We start from the raw sequence: 22,124 nt of genomic DNA, 5'->3' as shown, positions 1-22,124 counted from the left end.
GCTTTCTTACTTATAAACATCATGCCTGACTCAGAATTGATGCTTTTAAATACAAGTTGCTTGACTTCTTCACTACCAATGGCTCCTCCACTGTTTTCCTATAATTAAATTCAAATCTTCAGCATCCTGAAAAGAAAAATCTATGAGGTTGGTTCATTTATGTTCCAGGACATGCCCTGGTTAGTTCATTAATGTTTTAGTAGTCAATTAAGTCACACAGGGTTTGCTTTGTTTCAGGGATAAGCACAATTTATTTCTAAATAATATTTCATATCACAAGTTGAACCACAAAAGACAGAAGCCGTCTGTCAGTATGCAATCCTCAATTCTTTCTGTCTAATGACCTTCTGGAATCTTCCGGATTATGCTGATATAAACTCTCCATTTATATTCCACCGTGGGCTATGAACCCCTATGAGAACCTGATCAAAATTATGGACTTTCTCCCAAGAAAAATGCACATACACATAAGCACACAAACTCTGCACACAATTTGAAGGGGCTCAAAGACTCCCTGAAACACACACATCCTTAGACTCTGGCTGAAGACCCTGTCTACACCATGGCCTGCAGAGGGCAGCAGGGCAGCTGGAGCCCACATTGAGAGTTGCATTCCGGAAAGCTGGGGACACTGTAGAACTTGATGAGCTTCTTGAAAGCACTTTTCTTCAGGAGCATCATCTCTTCTGGAAACCTGGAGAAGATTCTGACCCTAGAGGAGGCCCCAATCTTCACAGAGCCATCGGTAGGCAGTGGCTTCTGAGCACTCACGGGCACACTATTACAACTGAGGGACCTCACTGTCTTCTTCTTATTCTGCACAGACAAGTAACTGAACAGAAAGGAGGACAGCTTATGCTTGGTGGCATCTGGGGCCTCTTCTAAAAAGCAGTCATCAAGTGGGTCCAGCAAGGTTTCTATGTCTTCCCTTCTCACGGGACTGGTTCCCACACGCTGAGGCTGTTTGATGATCTTCCTGGCCTGGGCTGGGTCATCTCCTGCCTCATTGACAAACTGAAGGGACATTCCACTGGCCATGGCTCTGGAGCCATTGGTTTGAGGGATGAGGTTCCTGACCATGCGGCTTGGTTGGGAAGTACAGTGCTGACTCAGGATGAAAGTAGCAGCATCTCGAATGAGCTTCCAGTCTCTCAGGATGTCATCCTTGGTGGTAAATTGGGATGTCACAGTGAAACGGATGATCAACTTGTCCTGGATAGTGGTGGGAATGAGGAAGAGCTGGCCAGCTTTGGCTATTTCCTTTAACACACTTTCTGTGAGACAATTAGGCCCCTGTTTGAAGGATAAAGAGAAGTCTAGATCACATCCCCTGTAATCAGCTCCAGAAACCCAAGGTTTACATGTCCAAGAGATTCAACAACTCCAGAACACTGAAGAACATCATTGGAACATGGCATTACCTTCAGACGAAAAACCACCAGGCCAAGGTGCCTCTTGGCAGGAATTTCAAAGAAAGGGTCATTTCTGACTAGAGATTCAAAATATTTAGCCATTTCTGTACCCTGGAATGGTGAATGTAGAGAAAAATGAGGTTAATAATCAGGCATAAACTTTCACATCACCAAACAGTTTAAACCGGTGACACCTTTGAACCGTGGAGACCTAAGTGGCTTCTGCTTGCCTCTCTTCTTCATGTGATCTCACTCGTATTGCAAGCTGGAAAATCTCCCCTGGTTCCCTTGGTCCTGTCACATCAGACCCACCTGGAGAATTTGTATCTCAGGGCCCTCTTTCAAGTCAGCCCCAGAAATTAGAATCTATGGGTTTTGTTATTTGAGCAATCTGACCTCCTATTCTGGAGTGAACACTTCTTAAGGGGCCAGGGGAGCAGACAAGGGCCAAAACTCTGTGCTCATAGCCAGGTGCCTCCTTCCACTGCACAGGTTCGCAATGGCCCTGCCTCACCCTAAACCCACATGTTTTCATGCCAACCTCTTCACATCTTGAAACTCAAATGCCCTTTCATCTTCCTTTTTTTCATTTTTTCATGTTTTATTGGTGCATTTTGGTTGTACATAACGGTGGTATTTGTTGTCACATATTCATACATGCACACAATATAACAATATAATTTGGCCAATATCATTTCATCCCTTTTTTCTAAATTCCACAAAGAACGTTATTTTATATATCATCCTTACCTACAGAGCAGAAAAACCTTTGTACATGGCTTAACGGTAGTTTCTGCTTGGGTGGGATGATGAAAATTTCCTGAGTTGCACAACATTGTAAGTACACTTAATGTCACATTAAATTGTCCCCTTAACAATGCTCAACAAGGTACATTTATGTTGTGCATATTTTATCACCGAAAAAGTTAAAGATTTTGCTATGTGTTCATCTTTCACTGAAGTTTGTGTCATCTTTTAAAATTTCCTATTTTTTTTTTTAGTTTTTGTTTTTACCTAGGATTATTAACAAAATGAAGACAAGACTTCCCTTTTCTTTAATTTTTAAAAATTCCTCCAAGCATCCAGAAGAAAGGCAATAGAATATCTGCTAAGTGGTTCTGTCCTTTGGAATTCACACCTGCTGTTCTATTTTAGAAGACAAGAGATTAGCTTTGTCTTTGACCAAGAAGAAACCCATTACTCTATTTGTAGCAATTTTCAAAACCCCTTTCTCTCTCCATTGTGTGGTTTGTTGTAGTCTTAAACACTACCCCAAGAACTTCTCTTTTGTAAGTTCTGAGGCTCTCTCTTCTAGGGAAAGTACACTTCTAAATGTTTTCTAGCTGTCTATACTTTTGCATTTCATTTTCTAATTTGATCATGATTCTCCTCTCCAGACCCATTTCTACCACCTGCCAAGCTTGATATCTTTCTGAGTAAATTTTTCTTCAACATAATCAAGCACCATTAAAACAGCTCAGGTGCAGACCTGGAATCAGGCTAAGAACAGGAAGATGATGTTCTGGAGCAAGAAAAGAGACCCAGAAACCATCGTTGTTCAACCTCCACAGTTTCTAGGAGGAGTCAAAGGAAAGTGACTTTCCCAGCCGCCAAGGGGTGGAAGGCAGGGCTCCTGGCTGCCTTCTCCCAGCATGCTCTGCTCCTTCCTGCAATGCATGCTGTTGACAATAAGACAGAACAGAGGCCAGGGGAGAGGTGAGAATATCATAGGCAGCGAGTCCACCATCAAAGCCCACTTTTGTGGGCAATGAGATCAGAGCTGCACACTCCAGTCAAGGTGCATAAAGCCCAGCTCCTACTGCTTTTTATAAATAAAGTTTTCTGCAACACAGCCAGTCATGCCCATGTGTTGTCTATGTTGGCTTTGTGCTATTATAGAGTCAGGAAGTTACAACAGAGACTGTCTCTGTATGGCCCCCAAAGCCAAAAATAATTACCATCTGGCTTTTCAAAGCAAAAGTTTACCATCCCTATTGGAGGTGATAAGAAATGATGATGGGCTGGGGTTATGGCTCAGAGGTAGAGCACTCGCCTCACACATGCAAGGCCCCGGGTTGGATCCCCAGCATCAGATAAAAATAAATAAATAAAATAAAGTTATTGTGAAAAAAAAAAGAAATGATGATAATAATGACAACTTGTTAGAATAGGGAGAAAATAAAAAGAGGGGAAGAGGAAGGAGCAGGGAATATCGAGTACCAAACTGCCCTCCGCCAAAAACTACATATGTATACTCTTATTTAATTCTCACAATAAACTTTTGAGATTATCATTTTCCCATTTTATAAACCATGAAGGCAAACATAGAAAAATTAAGTAATTTTTGGCACAAGGTCACCAAATACTGAAATGGAACTAAACATCAAACCCAGATCCCATTCTCTAAAGCACAACTATGTAACAAAGAAATACAAAACTTGGCTTTATGTAAAGACAAGAGCTTTGCATAGGAAGAAATGGCCCAGAACACTGACTAAAGGACTTGTAATTGGGAAGCTTGAAATAAGATCCCAGGATTTTCACTCTTTTTTTTAAAGAGAGAGTGAGAGAGAGAATTTTTTTTAATATTTATTTTTTAGTTTTTGGCAGGCACAACATCTTTGTTTGTATGTGGTGCTGAGGATGGAACCTGAGCCGCACGCATGGCAGGCGAGCGCGCTACCGCCTGAGCCATATCCCCAGCCCCCCAGGCTTTTCACTCTTGAGCAGGGCAAGCACTATCTCTGAGCCACATCTAATTAGGGTGACCACCACAAGCATTGTTGTAAGAATCTAATGAAACAGTCTATTTAAAAAGAAAAAATTAAGACATATGCAAGTAACAATAATTATAATCAATTTTTAAAAAATAAAATTAACTCATACAAAACAACTTTTGTTTTGATTCTAGCCCCTACTATGGTGAGACACTGAGCCTTGGGCTCAGACTCTCATTTGAGTCTGAGTATGTGACCCTGGGAATACCAAGGAGGTAGAGACCGGAACAAAAGAAATACTCCGGGACTCTCTGGGAGGAAGTGGAGCTTGATCCATTAACAACAGTTGAGAGGAGATGGCAATCCAGGTAAAAGGTACCGGTGAAGGTACCGGTGGCCTGGGCATGGGTTTTTGGATGGCTTCCTATCATGCCCAAGCTGAGGTGGAACTTGACTGATAATCAGGCCCTTGGCAGGTAGGCCCAGGAGTGCAGACTGGTGTGGCAAAATAGATGGGAACTCAGAGGCTGGGGCTGGCAAAAGGCAGAATTTAGGGAAGGCTGACGGCAGCTACACATTGAACATCCAATCTTAAGTTGTAACCAAAGAATTTTCCTAATTATTTGTGACTTCTACTGCCTCATCCCCCACCCATTACCCTCTGACCTTGAGGCTCGAACAAGAGTATGAAATGCCAAAACCCCTCAGTTTACTGGCGGCAGCTTATAAATTAGTGTCCACTGTTGATTACAAATGTAAAATTACAAACATTAGGACCAGTCATAGTTACTGCCTTGACCTCTTCATTTTGTTTTTTTTTGTTGTTGTTGAAAGAAGTAGGAATTCCCTAGTAGAAAGGTAGAGAGGTAAAGATTCACCTAGTGACAAAAAAAAAAAAGAGTGTTTTTGGATTAACCCTGCTGCTTTTATCAATAGCTCTGTCTTTCACATAGGCTCTTGAAGAACTTTAGCTGCTGGCTCAAGTTCCTTAAGTCCCACCTCCTCCATGAAGAATATGCCTTTCTCCCTTACCTCTGTGTCCCTTTCTTAGCCCAATAATTTTATAGTTATTGAATTGAATTGGAATAAATTGTACCAAATATGCCTTCAACAAACAGCTGTTAACACAACCCAGGGAGACATATTACAGATTTGGTGGGTCTGAAGAGCTACTTCAGGCATAACCATAACAACAATTAAACTTTTCAGCCAGGGCGATTCCAAAAAAGATCCTACCTTGGCTATCCACACTGCTCTTTGATTTACTTTCTTTTTCTCTGCAAACCAGGCTCTCAAGCTATCACTCCCCAGTGCTCAGTGACAGCAAAAGGCATGGTGAGACACTCAGCAAAGAAAACAGGCACCAGAGAGCCCTTAGGCTGATATTGTGCTCAGTGCTTCTCCAGTTAACAAAGATCGGGCCACCCTGAATAATCAAATCTCAGGAGCCCCTGTGTAGTCCCAGACACCTGAGCCAGACACCAATGGCCCCCTGGGTATGTCAGTAAAGAAGAGCAGAGCCTTCCTCCCCAGGAGAAAACACAGTAAGATGGGTTCAGCACCACAGCGTGCATGCTACATACGTGTCTGACATGTGCTTGAAGATTCTTCACCCCGAAGGACCGAATCACAAACCAGAGTTTAATAGAGCGAAACCGCCGGCTCAAAGGGATCTGCCAGTGCTAGAATTAAAAGAACACAGTGCTCACAGTTAGAGACAAGGGTGTCTGTTCCCTTGGACACTCTTGGGCATTATCTGTTGCTTGCCCAGCCCTCAGGGATGGACACTGTCACCATGACTCCTGAAGCTGTTGCTAAGGAGCAAGCCAAAGCAAATTATCCAAAGGGTACTCCACTGATAATGGTGGCCAATAATTCCTTGTCCAGCCTCAGGACAAGTGAAAACTCAGTCCATAACCTTGAACTAATGAGAAGAGCACTTTTCTTTTAATGCTGTTTTAAATATCTCATCCCAGTCCAGAAACTCAAGATAGAGGAAATATATATTTTTTTTTCTGTAAAAGAACTTGTTTCATGAATAAGGTGTTCTATTTCTGTTCCAACTAATTAGATAACAATTAAAAGTGGGGTAGTTAAGAGCTCAGATACTGGCGCCCGGCAGATCTGGGTGTCTCCTCCAGCTTAGCCACTGACAAATTGTGTGAGCCTGGGCGGAGCCACTTCACTGCTCATCCATGAAACAGAATGGACAGCAGTTTCCAGGGAAGTGGTACAAGGAAAACAGAGGGCAAAAGCTCAGCGGAAATTGTCAGTGAGGATTGTTATTAGATAATAAACTATGTGAGTTGCCAACTCACAGCAGTATTTCTATCTAGAACCAAGATATTACTTATTTAATCTCACTGCCCTATCCTGACTTGTGAGATTCCTGTGACCTCAGGGGTATCACTCAAACATTCAGATTTCAAATGGGCATCCATCCAAATCTCTGTTTCTGTTAGACTGAAATTGACCCTTTGTTCTGGTGATGGAATTCAACAGGGCTTAAAGTTCAAGTTGCAGTTACCATAGGTCTGACATCTTCCAAAACAATTTCTCAGATCTGAAAACAAAGTAAAGGGTTTCGAAAGTCCTTATTTATTCTAACGTGTAGTGGGGTTTTTAATAACCTATCCCTCCACTGTCAGAAAGCTTCCATCACAATTTTTAATTTGTTAAAAAATAAATATTCTGGGCTGGGGCTGGGGCTCAGTGGCAGACTCACACATGTGAGGCACTGGGTTCGATCCTCAGAACCACATAAAAATAAATAAACAAAATAAAGATATTTTTTAAATGAAATAAATAAAAAATAAATATTTGTCCTGTCAAATATTTATCTGCCCATCCATGGAATTGCCAAATCCTCACAAATGTCCTCATCTTCAACCTTCAACCCAGTTTCCTCGGTTAGGCACTGTGGGGACATTACTCCTCTGTCAATGGACTATATTTCTCCTGCATTAAAATATTAAATTTTGATTTCCAAACAAAACTCTCATCATGTGGAGAATTAGCTTGAGGACCTCCATTAGCCAGCAGAGGGCATCAAAGCTTGGATACAAGACGAAATTTCTGTAGCAGGGAATGCGTCTACTCCACCTCTTGTCCAAAGGACGGACACTCAAGGAGAATAAATAATGAATGCTAAGATTAGAGTCTCTAAAAACATCCTGGTTTCCAGGTGGTTATGGCCAATGGAATACTTTATTTCATCAGCAAATTAACAGGGAAAGGCAGAGACGATTTTAATTATTTTGACTTCTTCATAATCATCTTTATTCCCAGTTGTTCTTCTTTTGTCACTCTTCCAAAACCAATTCATACTGGCTCAGAAGGGTGGCTTGACCCAAGAATTTCTGTCAGCTCAAGACATCTGAATTTACAAAGGCTGATGTGGCTCTTATTTTAAGTAGTGACCTTCCCCAGCCTCCTCTGCGTCCTTTCAAGGTTTTGTCAGTCTCCACTGCCAAGGGCAAGACAATGCCCTATCCACTGGTGCTCACTGTGCTATTGGAGGGAAAGGAAATGAAGAGGAGGGGAGTTTTGCTGACGTCAGAGGCACTGATTTTAGGTGATTCCAAGGTCCCAGGAATGCACCACTATTTCTGGCTCATCTCAGAGCAGGGATGAGCTTCTATTGAAAACCGCAGGCACCTGGCTGCAAAAGAGCTTGGGGTCTGGATCAGAGCCCCTGTGAGACCTCCAGGATCACAACAAAGATAGCAGCTTCAGTGTTCTCAGAGTTTCTTCTTAAAAATTAAATCCACAGGATTCCAGATGGAGGAAGAACAAGTATAAAGTAATGCTTTTTGGATGTAGAAGGTAAAATATTAAGGTTACCATGGACCAGCACGTGGAAAAGTTTTAGATTTTTCTAAGCTATCTGGAAAAGAGAGTGTACTGTAAAAACCTCCAAACTGGTGGGAATGAACCATAGGAAGATCTTGAGATACTCTGATAAATGAACAACAATAACAAAAAGCTAACGTGAAATGCAAAACGGACAAAGGCAAAGATAATGTTCTTAGGTTAAAATCCACTTTTAGGAGAATGGGTATTTTTTTGTGCGCTCAGGAACTAAACTTAGCCGTAAAAATAACTGTGTGGAATTTTTAAATTTTTTAATTTGAATTTTTCTGAAAACCCACCAATAAAGGGAAGTGGAGATGTCCTATCTTTATTCACCTCTAGAGGGTCTTCTTCCACCACTGCAAGTTTACTGCCTGCAATTCCAATCAAAAACCTTCACAGATCTCAAGCAAGCATGAACTGGTCTAGGAGAGAACAACTGTATAATCAAGTAATGATAAAGCTCATGTGCCTGAGGCCACCCAAGTTAGTGAGTGGAGAAGCCATGGTTCAAACACAGGTAATTTGGCTTTAGCATCTACAAGCTTAACCACTTTGCTGTAGTCAATCTCTGCAGCTCAAAAGAGATTTTAGGAGTATTGTGACTACTGTTTATTGCGCATTTGCCACACAGGTATTGTGCTAAGCAATCTATATGTAGATTACCACTTAAGCCTAACGATACCCTATGACAGTGGTAACACTGTTGCCATGTCATAGATGAGAAATACAGAGCTCAGAGAGGTCCAATAAGTTTCCTGAAGGGCCGCTGCTGTTATGGAATTCCAAACTAAGATCCCTGCATTCTGCTTCACAGCCTCCCGTTAGCTATGCAATATATAATGTGTATTGTTTACATCCCTGAATGTGAGTTTGGGAGAGTGGGGATGCAGGCAGTTGAGAATGCCAAAAAATGCCTGGAGACATCCAGAACCTCACAAAGGGAACCCGTTTCTCGCCATATCACAGTGCTCCCCACAGTGCCTCTGTCAGGCACAATGACTAAAAGCAATGTAAGCAAGGACCCTCTTCCCCACCCAGGGAAATGCTCCATCCCTCCCTGCTAGGGAGTGAGTGAAAAACATATTATCCAAGATGGAGAAGAAGGATTGACCCACCTGTAGTAGGGAGAATATTTCTAGGAATTAAAAAAAAAAAGCCACAGATATTCAGGAAATGTGCATTCTGCCTCAAAATTTGCTCTCCTTTTCTAGAGTTTTTAATCGTTTTCTGGGTTACATTCAATATACTCATGCACAAGTTGAAATCAAAGGAACACAGTGTCAGTATTATGGGATGAGCTCAAAGTGTTCTGCCTCCTGAAGGAAGCCAACATGCAGGAGGACTTTAGGGGTCAGAGGCAGCCAGTTCCCACCTCAGAGGTCACAAGCTGCCCTCCCTCTCCTGGGTACTCACCATGAAGTCAGTGGCAGCACCAGAGTTGGCATGCCTGAGGTAGATGGGGTTCACACTGAAGGTCTGCTGCAGCTTGTACTTGTCCTTGACCCTGGGGGTTTCCAAATGGGTCTAAGTGTCAGAGTTCTCTCCAAAGGAAACAAGGCTCTCCCATGTCCTCAGAGCTTGGCTGACAACACTCACCAGAACCCAGTACAGTCAAAGTGCACCATCATCCACTTGGAAGGATTGAAGGTAAAAGAGTCAGCATACTCAATGCCTTTCAGAAATCCCCGGAACTCAGGACACAGGAAGGCAGTGCCTGCATAAGCAGCATCGATGTGAAGCCACAGTCCCTCACTGGCACCTGAAGAAGTAAATGTGACCTGCTGGAGGGGAGGCATGAAGTAGGGAGACATCTCTCACTTCGCTCAGCTGGATGGTAGGCAAAGGGAATAGCTGGGAAAGGATGATGTGCTTGGCTAAATGAGCCATCAAAGTGCATGCAGATGGAAGGATAGGGTGTCAGTGTGAGGGAGAGGGGCTGAAAGAGGTGTCACTGCCTCCTAATGGGAAAGTCTACTAAAACCTCAACCTGACCTTTTTCTCACATTGGACAGAGGACCAACACCCCCTTGGCTTCAATCTAGAATATCCTAGAACAACCAACTTCCCACTATCCCAGAAAACAATGTTAATGCATCTAATACAAAGGCTAGAGAGATGGCTCTCTTTCTTAGTGGGTATCTCTGTTGTGAATTAAACAATTATATTTGGGTTTCTTCTCTGCCTTTATCTCTCCCATGGTTTTCCTGCCCTACTCTTTTCTTTTTCTGAAGCAGAATAGAAAATATCTCCCTGTACCTCATTCGTCCTGTTTTTTAGATACAGCCTGCTTTAGGTAGATTTCAACATACAAGTGAGAGGATGAGAAAACCTGAGACTCTCAGTTATAGTTTGGAACTTGAACGACCCCAAAGGTCCATGTGTTAAAGGTCCACAGAGTGGCCCTCTTGGGAGGTAGTGAGACTTTTAAGAGGTGGGGCCGTTTGGAGGTCTTTAGGTCATTGGGGGTGTGCCCTTGACAAGGATTTTGGAACCTGATCTCCCACTCTATCCCTTCGTGGCTTGTGATGGGATAAGTGGTTTTTCTCCACCGTGTGCTCCCACCATGATATGCTGCTTTACCACAGGCTCAAAAGGGACAAAGCCAGCCAGTCATGGACTGGAACCTTCAAAACTGTGAGCCAAAATAAATCTATTTTCTTCATAAGTGAATTACATCAGATATTGGTTATATTGATGGAATTCTGACTAACACACTTTCCAGCCATTGTCTCCCAGGAGAAGATGCAGCTTGATGGGGCAGCTCTAACCCTTGTCTCACCACAGTGACCTGGGCTGCCTGGGAGAATCACCTTTGGTAATTCTTCCCATGTCCTCAAATTGACCAAAGAGGCAGGGAGAATAAGTCCATAGAGTTGGTTTCAGGAAATATTTCTTACTCTAGAGAATATTTTTAAATGTATTCCTTGTCTTCTTCACCACATGGGGCATATACTTACAGATGGGGCCCAGCTCTGACAGGCAGTCAAATGCACAGACTCCAGTGGTCCCTAGTGTGGCACAGACCTGGAAAGAAATAAAAGTCAGTTAACTGGGTAGGGTGGGTATGAACAAAGATTTCACAACAGACATTACCTACCATATGCATCCTACTAGAACAATGTGTATTTCACATTGTGTTTTAGCAGAAACTAAGAAATATATTTTATGTAGCAATTAGTCCACATATACATGTGTATTTGAAATAAAATCTCAAGAAGCAGTACATACTACGGCTGTCTAAATGCATTTGGATGTTTTCTATTTATTTTTAATGCTAGTCACAACAAATTTCACTTCATCACATACCAATGAATAGCAATCATAACTTGTAAAACAGTGTATTTGAAGACTCTTCTGCTTTGGTTTGCAGCATGTTACTTACCTGAATTCTGCCCAAATTCCTTGCTCACCTCCATGTTCTACCATTCTAATCTTAAGGATACATTCTGACTTACAAAGACAGGCACCAAGCCCCGCTGCTTGTCTTCCTCGATGGCTTTCTGAAGAACTTCCCCTCGGAGTGAGAAGTTGTCATCCACAGGTAGAAACTTCATCTTCACAAGGGAAATCAAACCAGCCTTCTCCACTGAGGAGTGAGCCTGGAAGGACCATGGAAACATGTTAGTAAAGAGTCTTCCCGGAATCAAGTTCGAATGATCGAAGTTTGGCTCCCACTAGAGATCCTGGAGAAAACCCCTGGGCCTGAGCTACCCTGAAGCCCAAGGTGCTCATGTCTAGAAAAGAAAACTACTTACAGACTAAGGCCCTGGAAGCCAACCACCAACATGAAGTTTGTCCTGCGTCAGGTAACTCACCTGGTCAGAGGCATAGGCGATGAGACGGGCATTCAGAAAGGACTCGTCGGCATCAGGCTCAGATGTTTTCATTTCGAGGATTTTGTTCTTCCTTGCAGCCAGTAGGGCGATCAAGGTGGATTCACTGACTGTGCTCTGTAGTGGAAGGATTACCAATGGCAGCCTCTTTCTATGTCCTCTTGATAGATTTTCCAAATTAAGTAATTTCCTCTGTTTATATGTTTAATAGCTATTAGTAAGGAAGTGCATAACTCCTCCCTAAGAGGGCCCTCCTTCCCCCCAACCCCTATTTTGCATTCTGAAAGCAAATTTATATCTAATACCAACATCTCTATTAGAGAGACCAAAAAGAGAATGTTCCAGAAATCAAAAAGAGAAAAGTTCAAGTTTGCTCCCTGTGTAAAACTTATTTAGTACTCTTTTGGGCTGGGGACCCACTCAGTGGTAGAGCCAATGCTTAATATGTGAAAGGCCCTGGGTTTGATCCCTAGAATGAAAAGGAAAGAAAAGAATAAAAGATAGAAAACTCTCAAAGCATTAGGTATGGAGATGGAGGTTGATTCCACAGGGATATTCCAGAGAGAGGGTCCTGGCTTATGTGAGAGGCTGGCAACTCTGACCCTGCTTTTGTTGTCAATGACTGTTGTGACCTTGGGCTAATATTGTCCCTCTGAAAGATTCTTTTTTTTTTTTCATCTGTAAAATTAAGAGCATCCGTTTAATTGCCTTCTGGGATGGGAAGGACCAGACAATATCCCTCTGGGCATGATTATAGGAATGGCCAGGTAGGCAGCTTCTCAGGATTCTATGATTCCTGATCATTCATTCACATAGTCCATGGTATCTTTGCTCCTTGACCTATAGCTGATAGAATCCTGCTAAAGAGCTTTTCAGACACTATTATGGCCAGGGAGTGAAAGTTTCATCAAAAAACAGTTCAAACTCTGGCTATATAAATCTCTCGTGGACCAGATCCCGTGAAAGATTCAGTGGCTGAAAATTACTCCATAACAAGGAAGCCAACTTAATACTAATACCACCTTCCATCTGTATCCCAATTCACAGTTTATGAAACACTTCCTGTTATCCTCCTTGATCCTCACAACACCTCTCTGAGATAATTATGATACTTATCCGACTATTGATAAGGATAGTGATGCTCAGGTCAGTTATCTCAAGTTCACATGGCTAATGCACACAGGAGAGAGCATGGTTTGAATGTGAACAGGCATGGATTTGAATCCTCATTTTCCCACTTACCATCTGTGTGGCCTATTTGAGCTCTCTGAGCTGCAGAGCTCTTATCTCAAAAGTTGGAAATGACACTATATACCTACAGGGTTCCTCAGATGATTAGATGTAAGATCATGTAAGTAGACATCGTGCACATTCTCCCAGATATAATATATGAAGTTTCAAGTATTTGCTAACAACCCAGCAGGTCCACAACCTGCAGCTGTTTTTCTTTCTTGTAAGGTTACAAATTTAATCTTGCTGCAAGGTTGGAGTGAGAGAAGCAATAACTTAGCTGGCAGATGGAGCCAGTGAACTTGCCAGTTCTCTCACTCAGTACATTATGGCTATTTGTATCTAATAGGAGAATTTATTTAATCACCACGCCAACTCTTTAGGAAAATATTATTATCTCTAGATTATAAAACCAGGAAAATTACAATAGAATTTGAGAATTGGGGGATTCTCAGAGGTCTCAGAACAAAGACCTCTTGAATGCCAAGGGTTCATAGATTCAGATGGACCTAGCCAATGTGCATGGTGCATGGGAGGCACCCAGAAAGCTCCACTCTGGGCGGAAAAGAAAAAAAATATTTGAAGAACTATCATTTGATACATATCCCCAAAACAGGATCCAAGGGCAAGGTTCCTTACTCCATGTTGTTAATTTTCCTCCCAGAGATTTCCCCAACCTGAGGTGGGAGTGGGCTCTCCTTGACTTCTCTCTTCCTCTCTTATCACAAGGTGTAAAATGGGATAACAGAGAGGAACTGTCCGATTATAAACTAAGAAATTTGAATTAAGAAATAATGGAAGTGTGATAATCTGTGTTGCCTTTTTAGTCTCTTTCAAAGAAAAGAGAGAGAAAGTAGTGAAGGTGGGAACAGCAGGTAAATGAAATGGAAGGTGAGGTGGCCCTAGTGGTGGCTGCGGTGGAGGATCAAGCTATGTCAACGGTGCTGTGGCTGAAGATGTTGTCAGTCAAGGAAGTGATGTTGGTAATGATGATGGTGGTTAGGGTAGCCCGGGGAAACTCTGAAGAATAAGAAAATTGCTGGGGAAGGGCTGGTTTTTCTTTGACTATTTAGCCCCTGTGCTAGGTAGATATTGTCAGTGCGCAGCACCTGCAAGACGCCTCCCCCCTGGCTGCCGGGATGGTGATGTAGGAAGTGCTCAGGGAGTCCCAGCATTTTCGCCAGCCAGTCCATGACGTTCATCTCCAGCTCTGTGCATGCAGGGCTGGAAGCCTGAAAGAGGGAAAGAAATTTCATCTGCACAGACCCAAGGCACTGAGATGCCCGCACAGACCCAAGGCACTGAGATGCCCCCACAGCCCCAGGGCCACTTCTCTCTGCCTATATCAATGGGAGCCTCCCTAGAGAAGGAGGCTCCAGTACCTGCCCTCATCCCACCCTCTGCCAAACCAAAAGGGAAAAGAATATGGGGCTTTGGATTCATTTTGTCCTCAATGACAGATTCTCCAGGGCTCTATGAAGAAATTTCTAGAAATTATTTCTTTGGATTTGGTTCCCTAAGTCCCTCAAAATACCCAAGAAGTACTCCAAAGTCAAAGGCAACGTGTTTTTTTTTTTTTAAGAGAGAGTGAGAGAGAGAGGGGGATAGAGAGAGAGAGAGAGAGAGAGAAAATTTTTTTAATATTTATTTATTTTTTCTTAGTTCTCGGCGGACACAACATCTTTGTTTGTATGTGGTGCTGAGGATCGAACCCGGGCCGCACGCATGCCAGGTGAGCGCGTTACCGCTTGAGCCACATCCCCAGCCCCAAGGCAACGTGTTCTGACTAAGAAAGTATAGTATTCTCTCCTGGAAAATATAGTGATATCCTGTGCCTTATGGTTTAAAATATAGTTTTTTAGGAGGATTTTGGCACAATGTAAAGCTAAGTAATGATAGGTGCAGTGGTGCATGCTTGTAATCTTGACCACTTAGGTTTAGGAAGAAGGGTCTCAAGTTTGAGGCCAGCCTCAGTAACTCAGCGAGGATCTGAACAACTTAGTGAGATCCTGATTCTGTCTCAAAATAAAAAAATAAATAAATAAAAAGGGCTGGGATATAGCTCAGTGGTAGCTCATTAGTACCAAAATAAATAAATTAAATTAAATTTAAAAAATAAAGCTGAGTAGTGCTGAAGGGATTATTAAGGGAAGTCTGAAGACATATCTCTAACTCCTTAAAGACATGAGCTTGGGGGAAGTTGTGACCCAACTGGCGTCAAAGTGCTTAAAGGTCACAAACTGTAACAAGAACCAGATCTCAGCTGAAATCTCATCTGTGTCTCTATACTCTGTGTGATCCTGGGGAGATAAATTACTTAAGCCTCAATTTCCTCATCTACAAAATGGGCCAGTACTTGTGATTCTGTGGGATTGAAGGATTAGAAGAGATAATTCATATACAGATTAAACTTAAAGAATATTGCCATTATTCATGTTTTTACTGGCACTCCATTTTTAATATTTATCTTTGACTCCTCTTCAGAGGCCTATATAAAATATCTGCCCTAGGATGCTACCCACCTCCTAAAAGGTCCCCAGGTGCCAGTAGTTACCCACCACTGCTACTCACCCAGGTGAATCCTAAGCAGTTGATGGCATCGGCCAGCATGTCTCCCAGCAGGGATGGCCAAGAGGTAAGGGCTGGGTAGTAGGCATGCATGTGGGGGCTCTGCCAATGTACCACCTAGAGGCAGAATATGCACACAGTTGGCATCAGGAGGCATTTCTAGGAGGCTTTCTTCCTCCAGAGACCCTCCCTGGAAAGGGGAAACAACTCTAGAGATGGGAGAACACTTTTAAGATAGGTGATACAACTCAACAAAAATAAGACGTGTTCATTGGTATTCTTTAATCACCCACATGCCTCATATTCTAAGCTAGGCCATCAGTGGAGCCTTGGCACATACCAGAAAGAAGTATGCAAAATAAAATTGTCTGTATTAATTAAGTTGTGGGATTCTGGGTAGTGTTCACATTGATCTCCAATGTTTATCCCCCCCTCTGCCGCCCCCCGTTGCTCCTGCCCAGTAATACAAAGAAACTCTAAAAGAGCAAATTGCTTGTCTCATCTAATTTCCTGCAAAAACTTGTTTTATGGAGCATTGAGCTCTCTGGGCAGGCAGTTCCTACAAGGGGGGGTGGTCAGTGTGAGTAGATTCAAGGCTGTCCTTAGCTTTCCAAGAGGGAAGTCAGGAGAGAAGACAGGGAGGAGGTGCCAGCCAAAGGGTAGGGAAGGCTAACCTCCAGGCTAACTCCTCCGCCCACAATAGGAAACAGATATAAGAAGGAGCTGGCCGGATGTGGAGGGCCCCTGCCCCAACATCCCTGATGGTTCATCTGCCTCATTAATTATCTAATCTCTCCTCATCTCACTGCTCTGTAAGCATGCTCAGTTCATTTCTGCATTTGCATCTTTGAGCAAGGCTGTTTCCCTCGAAGGGAAAGCACATCCATGAAGATGTGGCCCTTCCAGACCTGCTAATTCTTAGAAAATTATTCTTCAGTTCCTCCGCATGCCCTTCCGGACCTCCCACAGCAGCCTTTGATCCCTCCCTCCAGCCCATGAACCTCTATGATTCTAGATGTTTCCCTTGCCAATAATTTATTAGATAACATCTTAGAGTGTCATTCTGTTGTTTAATGTGTGTGAATTTTTATAATCCTCCAGGAGTAAAGACTGTGTCCTAGACAGTGTGTGGAGTAAAAGGATAAGATTTAAGTACAAGGACATAGTTTCTGGTTCTACTACTGCCCCTAACCAGCTCCTTGTAGATTTACTGTGGAACTAATGAATTTAGGCTCCAAAGTCCTGTGTTTGACATCTCCCCCCCCACCTGCCGCCCACTAATGTACCTCTTTTGAGATACATTTTTAACTTTTTTCTTAAAGGTATTCTCAGAATGTGTGCACACTTCAGTTCCCATACAACCAGGACCTTCTCTTGTACCTCCCTTAACATCAGTTTCTCGTTATAAGGGCTGACCCTTAGGGACAGATGGCAGCACCAAGGCAGGAACCCCCAAGTTGCCTGGCTCCAGAGCCCAAACACCTAAGCAGAATAGTGTCCTGCTTCTTCTATGGGCTGTTCTCTCTTCCCCTATCTAAAAGTAAATGAAGGTTTTCAAACCAGGGTTGGAATTAAATTAGAAAGGAAGTTTTTCTTCTCTTAATATTAAGGAGGTGACAGGAAGGAAAAAAAAAATCCAATTTTCAATGAGGTGCTGACCAAAATGAGAAAGCAAAGGGCCAACTGCTCTCAGGCCAATTCTCAGAGGATAGTGTAACCTATGAGATAAGATCAAAGATTGGACCCTCATTATCGCTGTGCTTAGTGACAGTATTTTGGAAACCCCAGAGAAGGGTTCCCACCTCCTAGGCCTATCAAGAGGTAATTATCTGTCCTTATAAGATAAATGAGATGAGATAAACCAGAAGAGTCCTTATCAAAACAGACAGACCCCCTGTCCAGAAATGAGCCTCCTTGGCCACACCTCCCCCCAACTGCTGGGATTTCTTTCCATCAAATGAATCAGCTCATTTCTGGCTCTGCTAACGGTTGCTTTTTCTCTCCCTCAGATTACAGTTAGTGCCTCAGCCAACTGCATTTTACAAAATGGAACCTGTGAGATAATCTTATCAGGGAGCTAGCCTTTATGGTAAAGATTCACTGATATTGACATTTTCAAAAGAGGCTTGTAAAATAGACAATAGTAAAAGAGAGGTGAGTATTTGTCATTCTGCAAATTTGCTCTTGTTTTCTGAGTTTGAATATTTTCTCCTTTCTGCCTTCAAGCACATTTCTGGAATCTCCAGGCATCTCTGGAGATTCATCATCTGGGGATGATGGAGATGATTCTCAAGTCAGTGTTGGGAAGAGCTTCTAGACACACACACAGGTCAGGACACAATGACCCAAGCAGGGGGAGTGAGCCAAAAGCCTAGGTGTTAGGGGAATTACTGGGGTGTGGTGCTGGGGCCAGGTACAGCCTCTCCTTGCTCAGGAGGCATCAACACAGTATAGGATAAAGAGCAGAGCCTTTGGTGTAAAACTGGCCTAGTGTGAACTCCTACATCTATCCAGTACAAATTCTATGACTTTGGGCAAGACAGTTAATTCCTGAGAGCCTGCATTTCCTCACCTGTCAAACGGAATCACTGTGAGGATTAAACTAGCTGGCATATAGCACAGCTGGTACAGTGCAAGGACACCTGGGGCAAGTTCTTCACCCTGGTGGCCAGGGATGTAGTGGTTGCTACCCAGAACATCAGCCAACTCCCACCTCTTCTCTGGCCTCACCAGCAACATCCCAGGCTGCTTCCTCCATCACTGAGTATCAATGATTCTTGGAAAACTCATTCACCAAAAGCTCAATCACCAGACCTCCCTGGTAAGAAGGACATGGTACCCACTCTACAGTGGAAAGAGGGGCTGAGAGGACCCCTCAGCTACCTGGGTCTCCATCCTGACAGCTAGGGTGCCTTCAGTGGATCATATTCCCCACTTTCTTCCTTTACTTTGGCATGAACTCAGATACTAGGTAGGAGAGTCCCTCGCTCTGCCTATCAGGGCCCAGGGACTGTTTCCAGCCTTCTGTCTTCTGCCTTGCTATCTATATTTCTTCTTTCCCTTCAAATAAAATTTTTATTTCTCATACCATTCCTTTAGATGCCCATTCCTTAGTTGGACTATGCCCTGAAATACAGTCATTATTGTCCCTGGCTACACACTCAACACTATAGGCCATCCCTGGTGTCAGAAACCTAACCCCAGTCAAAGTCCTGGCCCTTCACATGCCCAGAAGATGGAGGTGGATATTGGTGGAAGTAACAGAAGGATGCATTCTCATCCCAGACTGACCAAAGGCTGGCCTTTCTTCAGGCCACCCTCCACCCTCCGTATGCCCCCAAAATCCAGAGTCACCCGTGTGGTCACTATATCTCACCCCTGGCATGATGATTCGTTCAATGTCCCCAAAAATGCTGTCCCAGCTGTCAGGCTCCTCAGGCGCACTCTCAGGCAGCTGGGCTCGAAGGTAGCCAGGCTGCACATCTGGGGTCACCCGCCTCTCCCGCACAGTGCTCAGGTACTGGCAGATGTAATCCACCATCTCTCTCCCTAGAAGAAAGCAGAGAAACCAGGGTCGTGTCCCCTGACTGGCCCTGGCCAACTTGTGCCCATCCCTCTTGGATTGGGATCAAGAGAACATGGTGAAAAAAGAGATAAGAGTCATGGATCAGGGAGAGGTGTGATCCCAGTCATGCTCTTATCTTCAGAATTTAAAAAAAAATTAAAAATAAAAAAAATGAGGGAGTAAATGACTGATGAAGAAGATGTGTGAATAACAAAATGAAAAAGAGGAGAAATCTCTAAAGTACAAAACTCTAGCTCCAAAGTAAAATATTTTTTCCTCCCCTCATTCATTTATGTCTCTCCTGCCTTTGTTTTCTTCTCAGAACAGAATAGCTATGAATTCTTTACCTTAGAGGTTCAGTAGGCTTAGGAACTCTTTGTATTTAAAAATTGTTATACACAAGCCAGGTGCAGTGATGCATGACTGTAGTCCCATCGGCCTGGGAGACTGAGGCAGGAGGATAGCAAGTTCAAAGGCAACCTCAGCAACTTAGCAAGGCCCTAAGCAACACAGCAAGACTCTCTCAATAAAATATTTTTAAAAGGGCTGGGGATGTGGCTCAGTGGTTAAGTGTCTGTTGGGTTCAATTCTTGATACCGAAAAAAAAAAAATGTTATACACACATGTATATACACAGTTTCTCTCCCTTTCTGTGTGTGTTTATGATTCTCTCAATATCCATAAACCTTTCTTAATACAATGTAGATTCCTTTTACCCCTGCAGAATAAAGGTTTTGTTTTGTTTTAAATGGAGGAGACAGTACCCCATTTCTTCCTTCTGCATCAGCTCATGAAGTTCTTACAAAGAGAATGAGCCCCAGAAAACACTGAGGAATCAAAATATTTCAGCACTTTTCTTTCTACTCTCCTGCAACCCTCTCAAAGCCCAGGGGCTCTGATGACTTCTGCAGTGCCCCACCAGAGGTCAAGAGCTCTGGACCTACCTTCCCCTTGTCAGGCACAGTATAAATGAACTTTTGTTCCCATCACAGGATAAAGTCCACAGCAACCTGCTCTGAGCTAAATATGCCTTGGCAAAGCAACCAAATAAGCTAAAGCACACTGAAAAGTGTGCATATTGATGGACAATTAGTCAATTATCTCCTGGGGGACAGGGAAAGCTGGATTTTAATATGAGACCATAGTGTATAACAAAGGAATCTGAGGCAATGCAACCCAGTAGTAGAGATAAGAATATAAAAAATTACAGTGATAAAGATATGCAAAATTCTCTTAAAAGCAATTACCCACTTCCCCTCTAAGAAAAGCCAGGCCTGGAAACAGGGTAATAATTTGGTTTTGCTCTTCACATGAGGTTTGATACATGGTGGGCATATACTAAATACTTAGGGAATGAAGGACTAAATGAAAGAACAGTGTACATGGGTTCACACATAGAGAAATGAATATTAAGAGACAAAATTTTGCAGTAACTATAAAATACTGAAATATTAGGGAACGATAGCCCTGCATCTAAATGACTTTCAGAAGATAGATAACCCCTTTTTCCCTCTATTTTGTGGAAAAGTTGAAAGAAAAAAAAAAGTCAAAGGTAATGTGGATATCTATGAGAGTGGGTAGATGAGAGGGAGAATGAGAGAGAGGTTTTCATCTCTGATCTCGTATTCCTTTTCAGCCTCAAAAAACAATGCTAATGCTCCAGTCAAATGATACTACAAAACCTAGGGCCACTCACCAGCAGCTGCGCCTACAGAAGTGACAATGGGGAAGAGGATACCCATCACTTACCTCTCTCTCTGTACTCCTCAGGCTCCATCATCTTCCTCAGGCTCAGGCTCCTTCTCACAGGGGAAAACACAGGAGATGGACAGCAACGTGAAGGAGGGAAGCAGCCCAGCTTCCTGCTTGCTGGTCCCGCACACTCCCTGGCAGCCAGAGTAGGAGCCTTATTTAAAGGGTTCTCCTTTCTTCCTCTTTAGCTCCGCCCCCCAAAGTCCTTTCCTCTAGGCTTAATTAATTTCACCCCTTCTTTTGGATAAAAGGCACTTTTCAATTAAACAGGGCACTTAACAACCCAAGCCTGCAGGCAGCATCCAGGTAGATGTGGAAAAAGAGCCCTCAGTTCCTTCTGGCCCTGGATTCAGACAACAGAGCCCAGCCTCAGGCAAAGCTCCCAGCTCAGTAGCCCAGAACAAGGCCAAGGGTATGCAGAATAAGTAGCACGAATGACAAGCATCATTCCTGCCCCTGCTTCCTTATCAGCAGCAGGGGGGGGAGCAACAAGCCCTCATGGGGAAACTACCCGACTGGCCACGCTGTGCTCAGGAACAGGATTTTTTTTTTTTAACTATACAATATTTGTTATAGACAGAAGAGAAAAAAAACAGAGATCCGTGCGCGCGCGCACACACACAATAATAACAGAAATTAAAACATGCCCCAGAATGGGTCACTTTTAGCATTTAAAGAATTGAGGGGAATGTGTAAAGAGGCGTGCAAGGAGGGGAGACCCCACTCTTGAAGATTGATTTCTGAGTGAAAATTAATCAAACTCTTTCAACTTGACTAATACAACAGACTCTGTTTGTTCCCATTCATCTTTTCCGTCCTCTTGGGGGCACTTTATTAATACTGCTTTTATGTCCTAGAAGTGCACGATTTCTTCAGGTTTCCCAAAAGCCCTCTTATAATCTTGTTTTTCCCTCTCTGTTGGTCTCCTGTATTCAGCCATTAAATTTGGCATGTTTCAGGCTGTTGAGACATCCATTCCTAGTGGCCCTACCCATTTTTGTAGCTTTAGATGTGACCGATACAATACACACAAAGGGAAAAAACCCATGTTAAACTTTACCATCAGGCCCTTCCTGACTTGACCTCCAATATCTTACCCACAACTGCTTTGGTTCTCAGGCACCTCTAAGTTAACATGTCGCAAAGACTATTATTATCCTTTACCCCAAACTTGCTTCCCTCCTTCAAATTG

At 43.1% G+C, this 22,124-nt stretch overlaps 1 protein-coding gene across 1 annotated transcript; it reads right to left on the bottom strand.

Annotated features, from left to right (window-relative positions):
* Positions 1 to 222: 222 nt before the first annotated feature.
* On the bottom strand, positions 223 to 21,367 carry Hdc (histidine decarboxylase). The gene is made up of 12 exons (XM_005316555.3): positions 20,930 to 21,367; positions 18,992 to 19,164; positions 15,619 to 15,732; positions 14,157 to 14,279; positions 11,800 to 11,934; positions 11,440 to 11,583; positions 10,942 to 11,008; positions 9,581 to 9,743; positions 9,398 to 9,488; positions 5,713 to 5,811; positions 1,422 to 1,523; positions 223 to 1,293 (listed from the first exon to the last, which is right to left on the bottom strand). The coding sequence occupies exons 1-12, from the start codon at positions 20,958 to 20,960 to the stop codon at positions 556 to 558; spliced, it is 1,980 nt and encodes a 659-aa protein (XP_005316612.2). The 5' UTR covers positions 20,961 to 21,367; the 3' UTR covers positions 223 to 555.
* Positions 21,368 to 22,124: the final 757 nt, after the last annotated feature.

This window comes from Ictidomys tridecemlineatus, chromosome 5, assembly GCF_052094955.1.
Source record: "Ictidomys tridecemlineatus isolate mIctTri1 chromosome 5, mIctTri1.hap1, whole genome shotgun sequence".
Lineage (NCBI taxonomy): Eukaryota > Metazoa > Chordata > Mammalia > Rodentia > Sciuridae > Ictidomys > Ictidomys tridecemlineatus.
The sequence above is the reverse complement of the archived record's forward strand: the minus strand, read 5'-3'. Positions and strand labels throughout refer to the sequence as shown.

What these genes read in the sequence shown, in the direction of transcription:
- Hdc (XM_005316555.3), bottom strand. Translation starts at nt 20,960, where the DNA reads ATGATGGAGCCTGAGGAGTACAGAGAGAGAG. An exon ending in TCGCCTATGCCTCTGACCAG is followed by an intron (nt 11,584 to 11,799) that starts GTGAGTTACCTG and finishes TGGTCCTTCCAG; the next exon opens with GCTCACTCCTCAGTGGAGAA. An exon ending in GTCAGAGCTGGGCCCCATCT is followed by an intron (nt 9,744 to 10,941) that starts GTAAGTATATGC and finishes TTACTTCTTCAG; the next exon opens with GTGCCAGTGAGGGACTGTGG.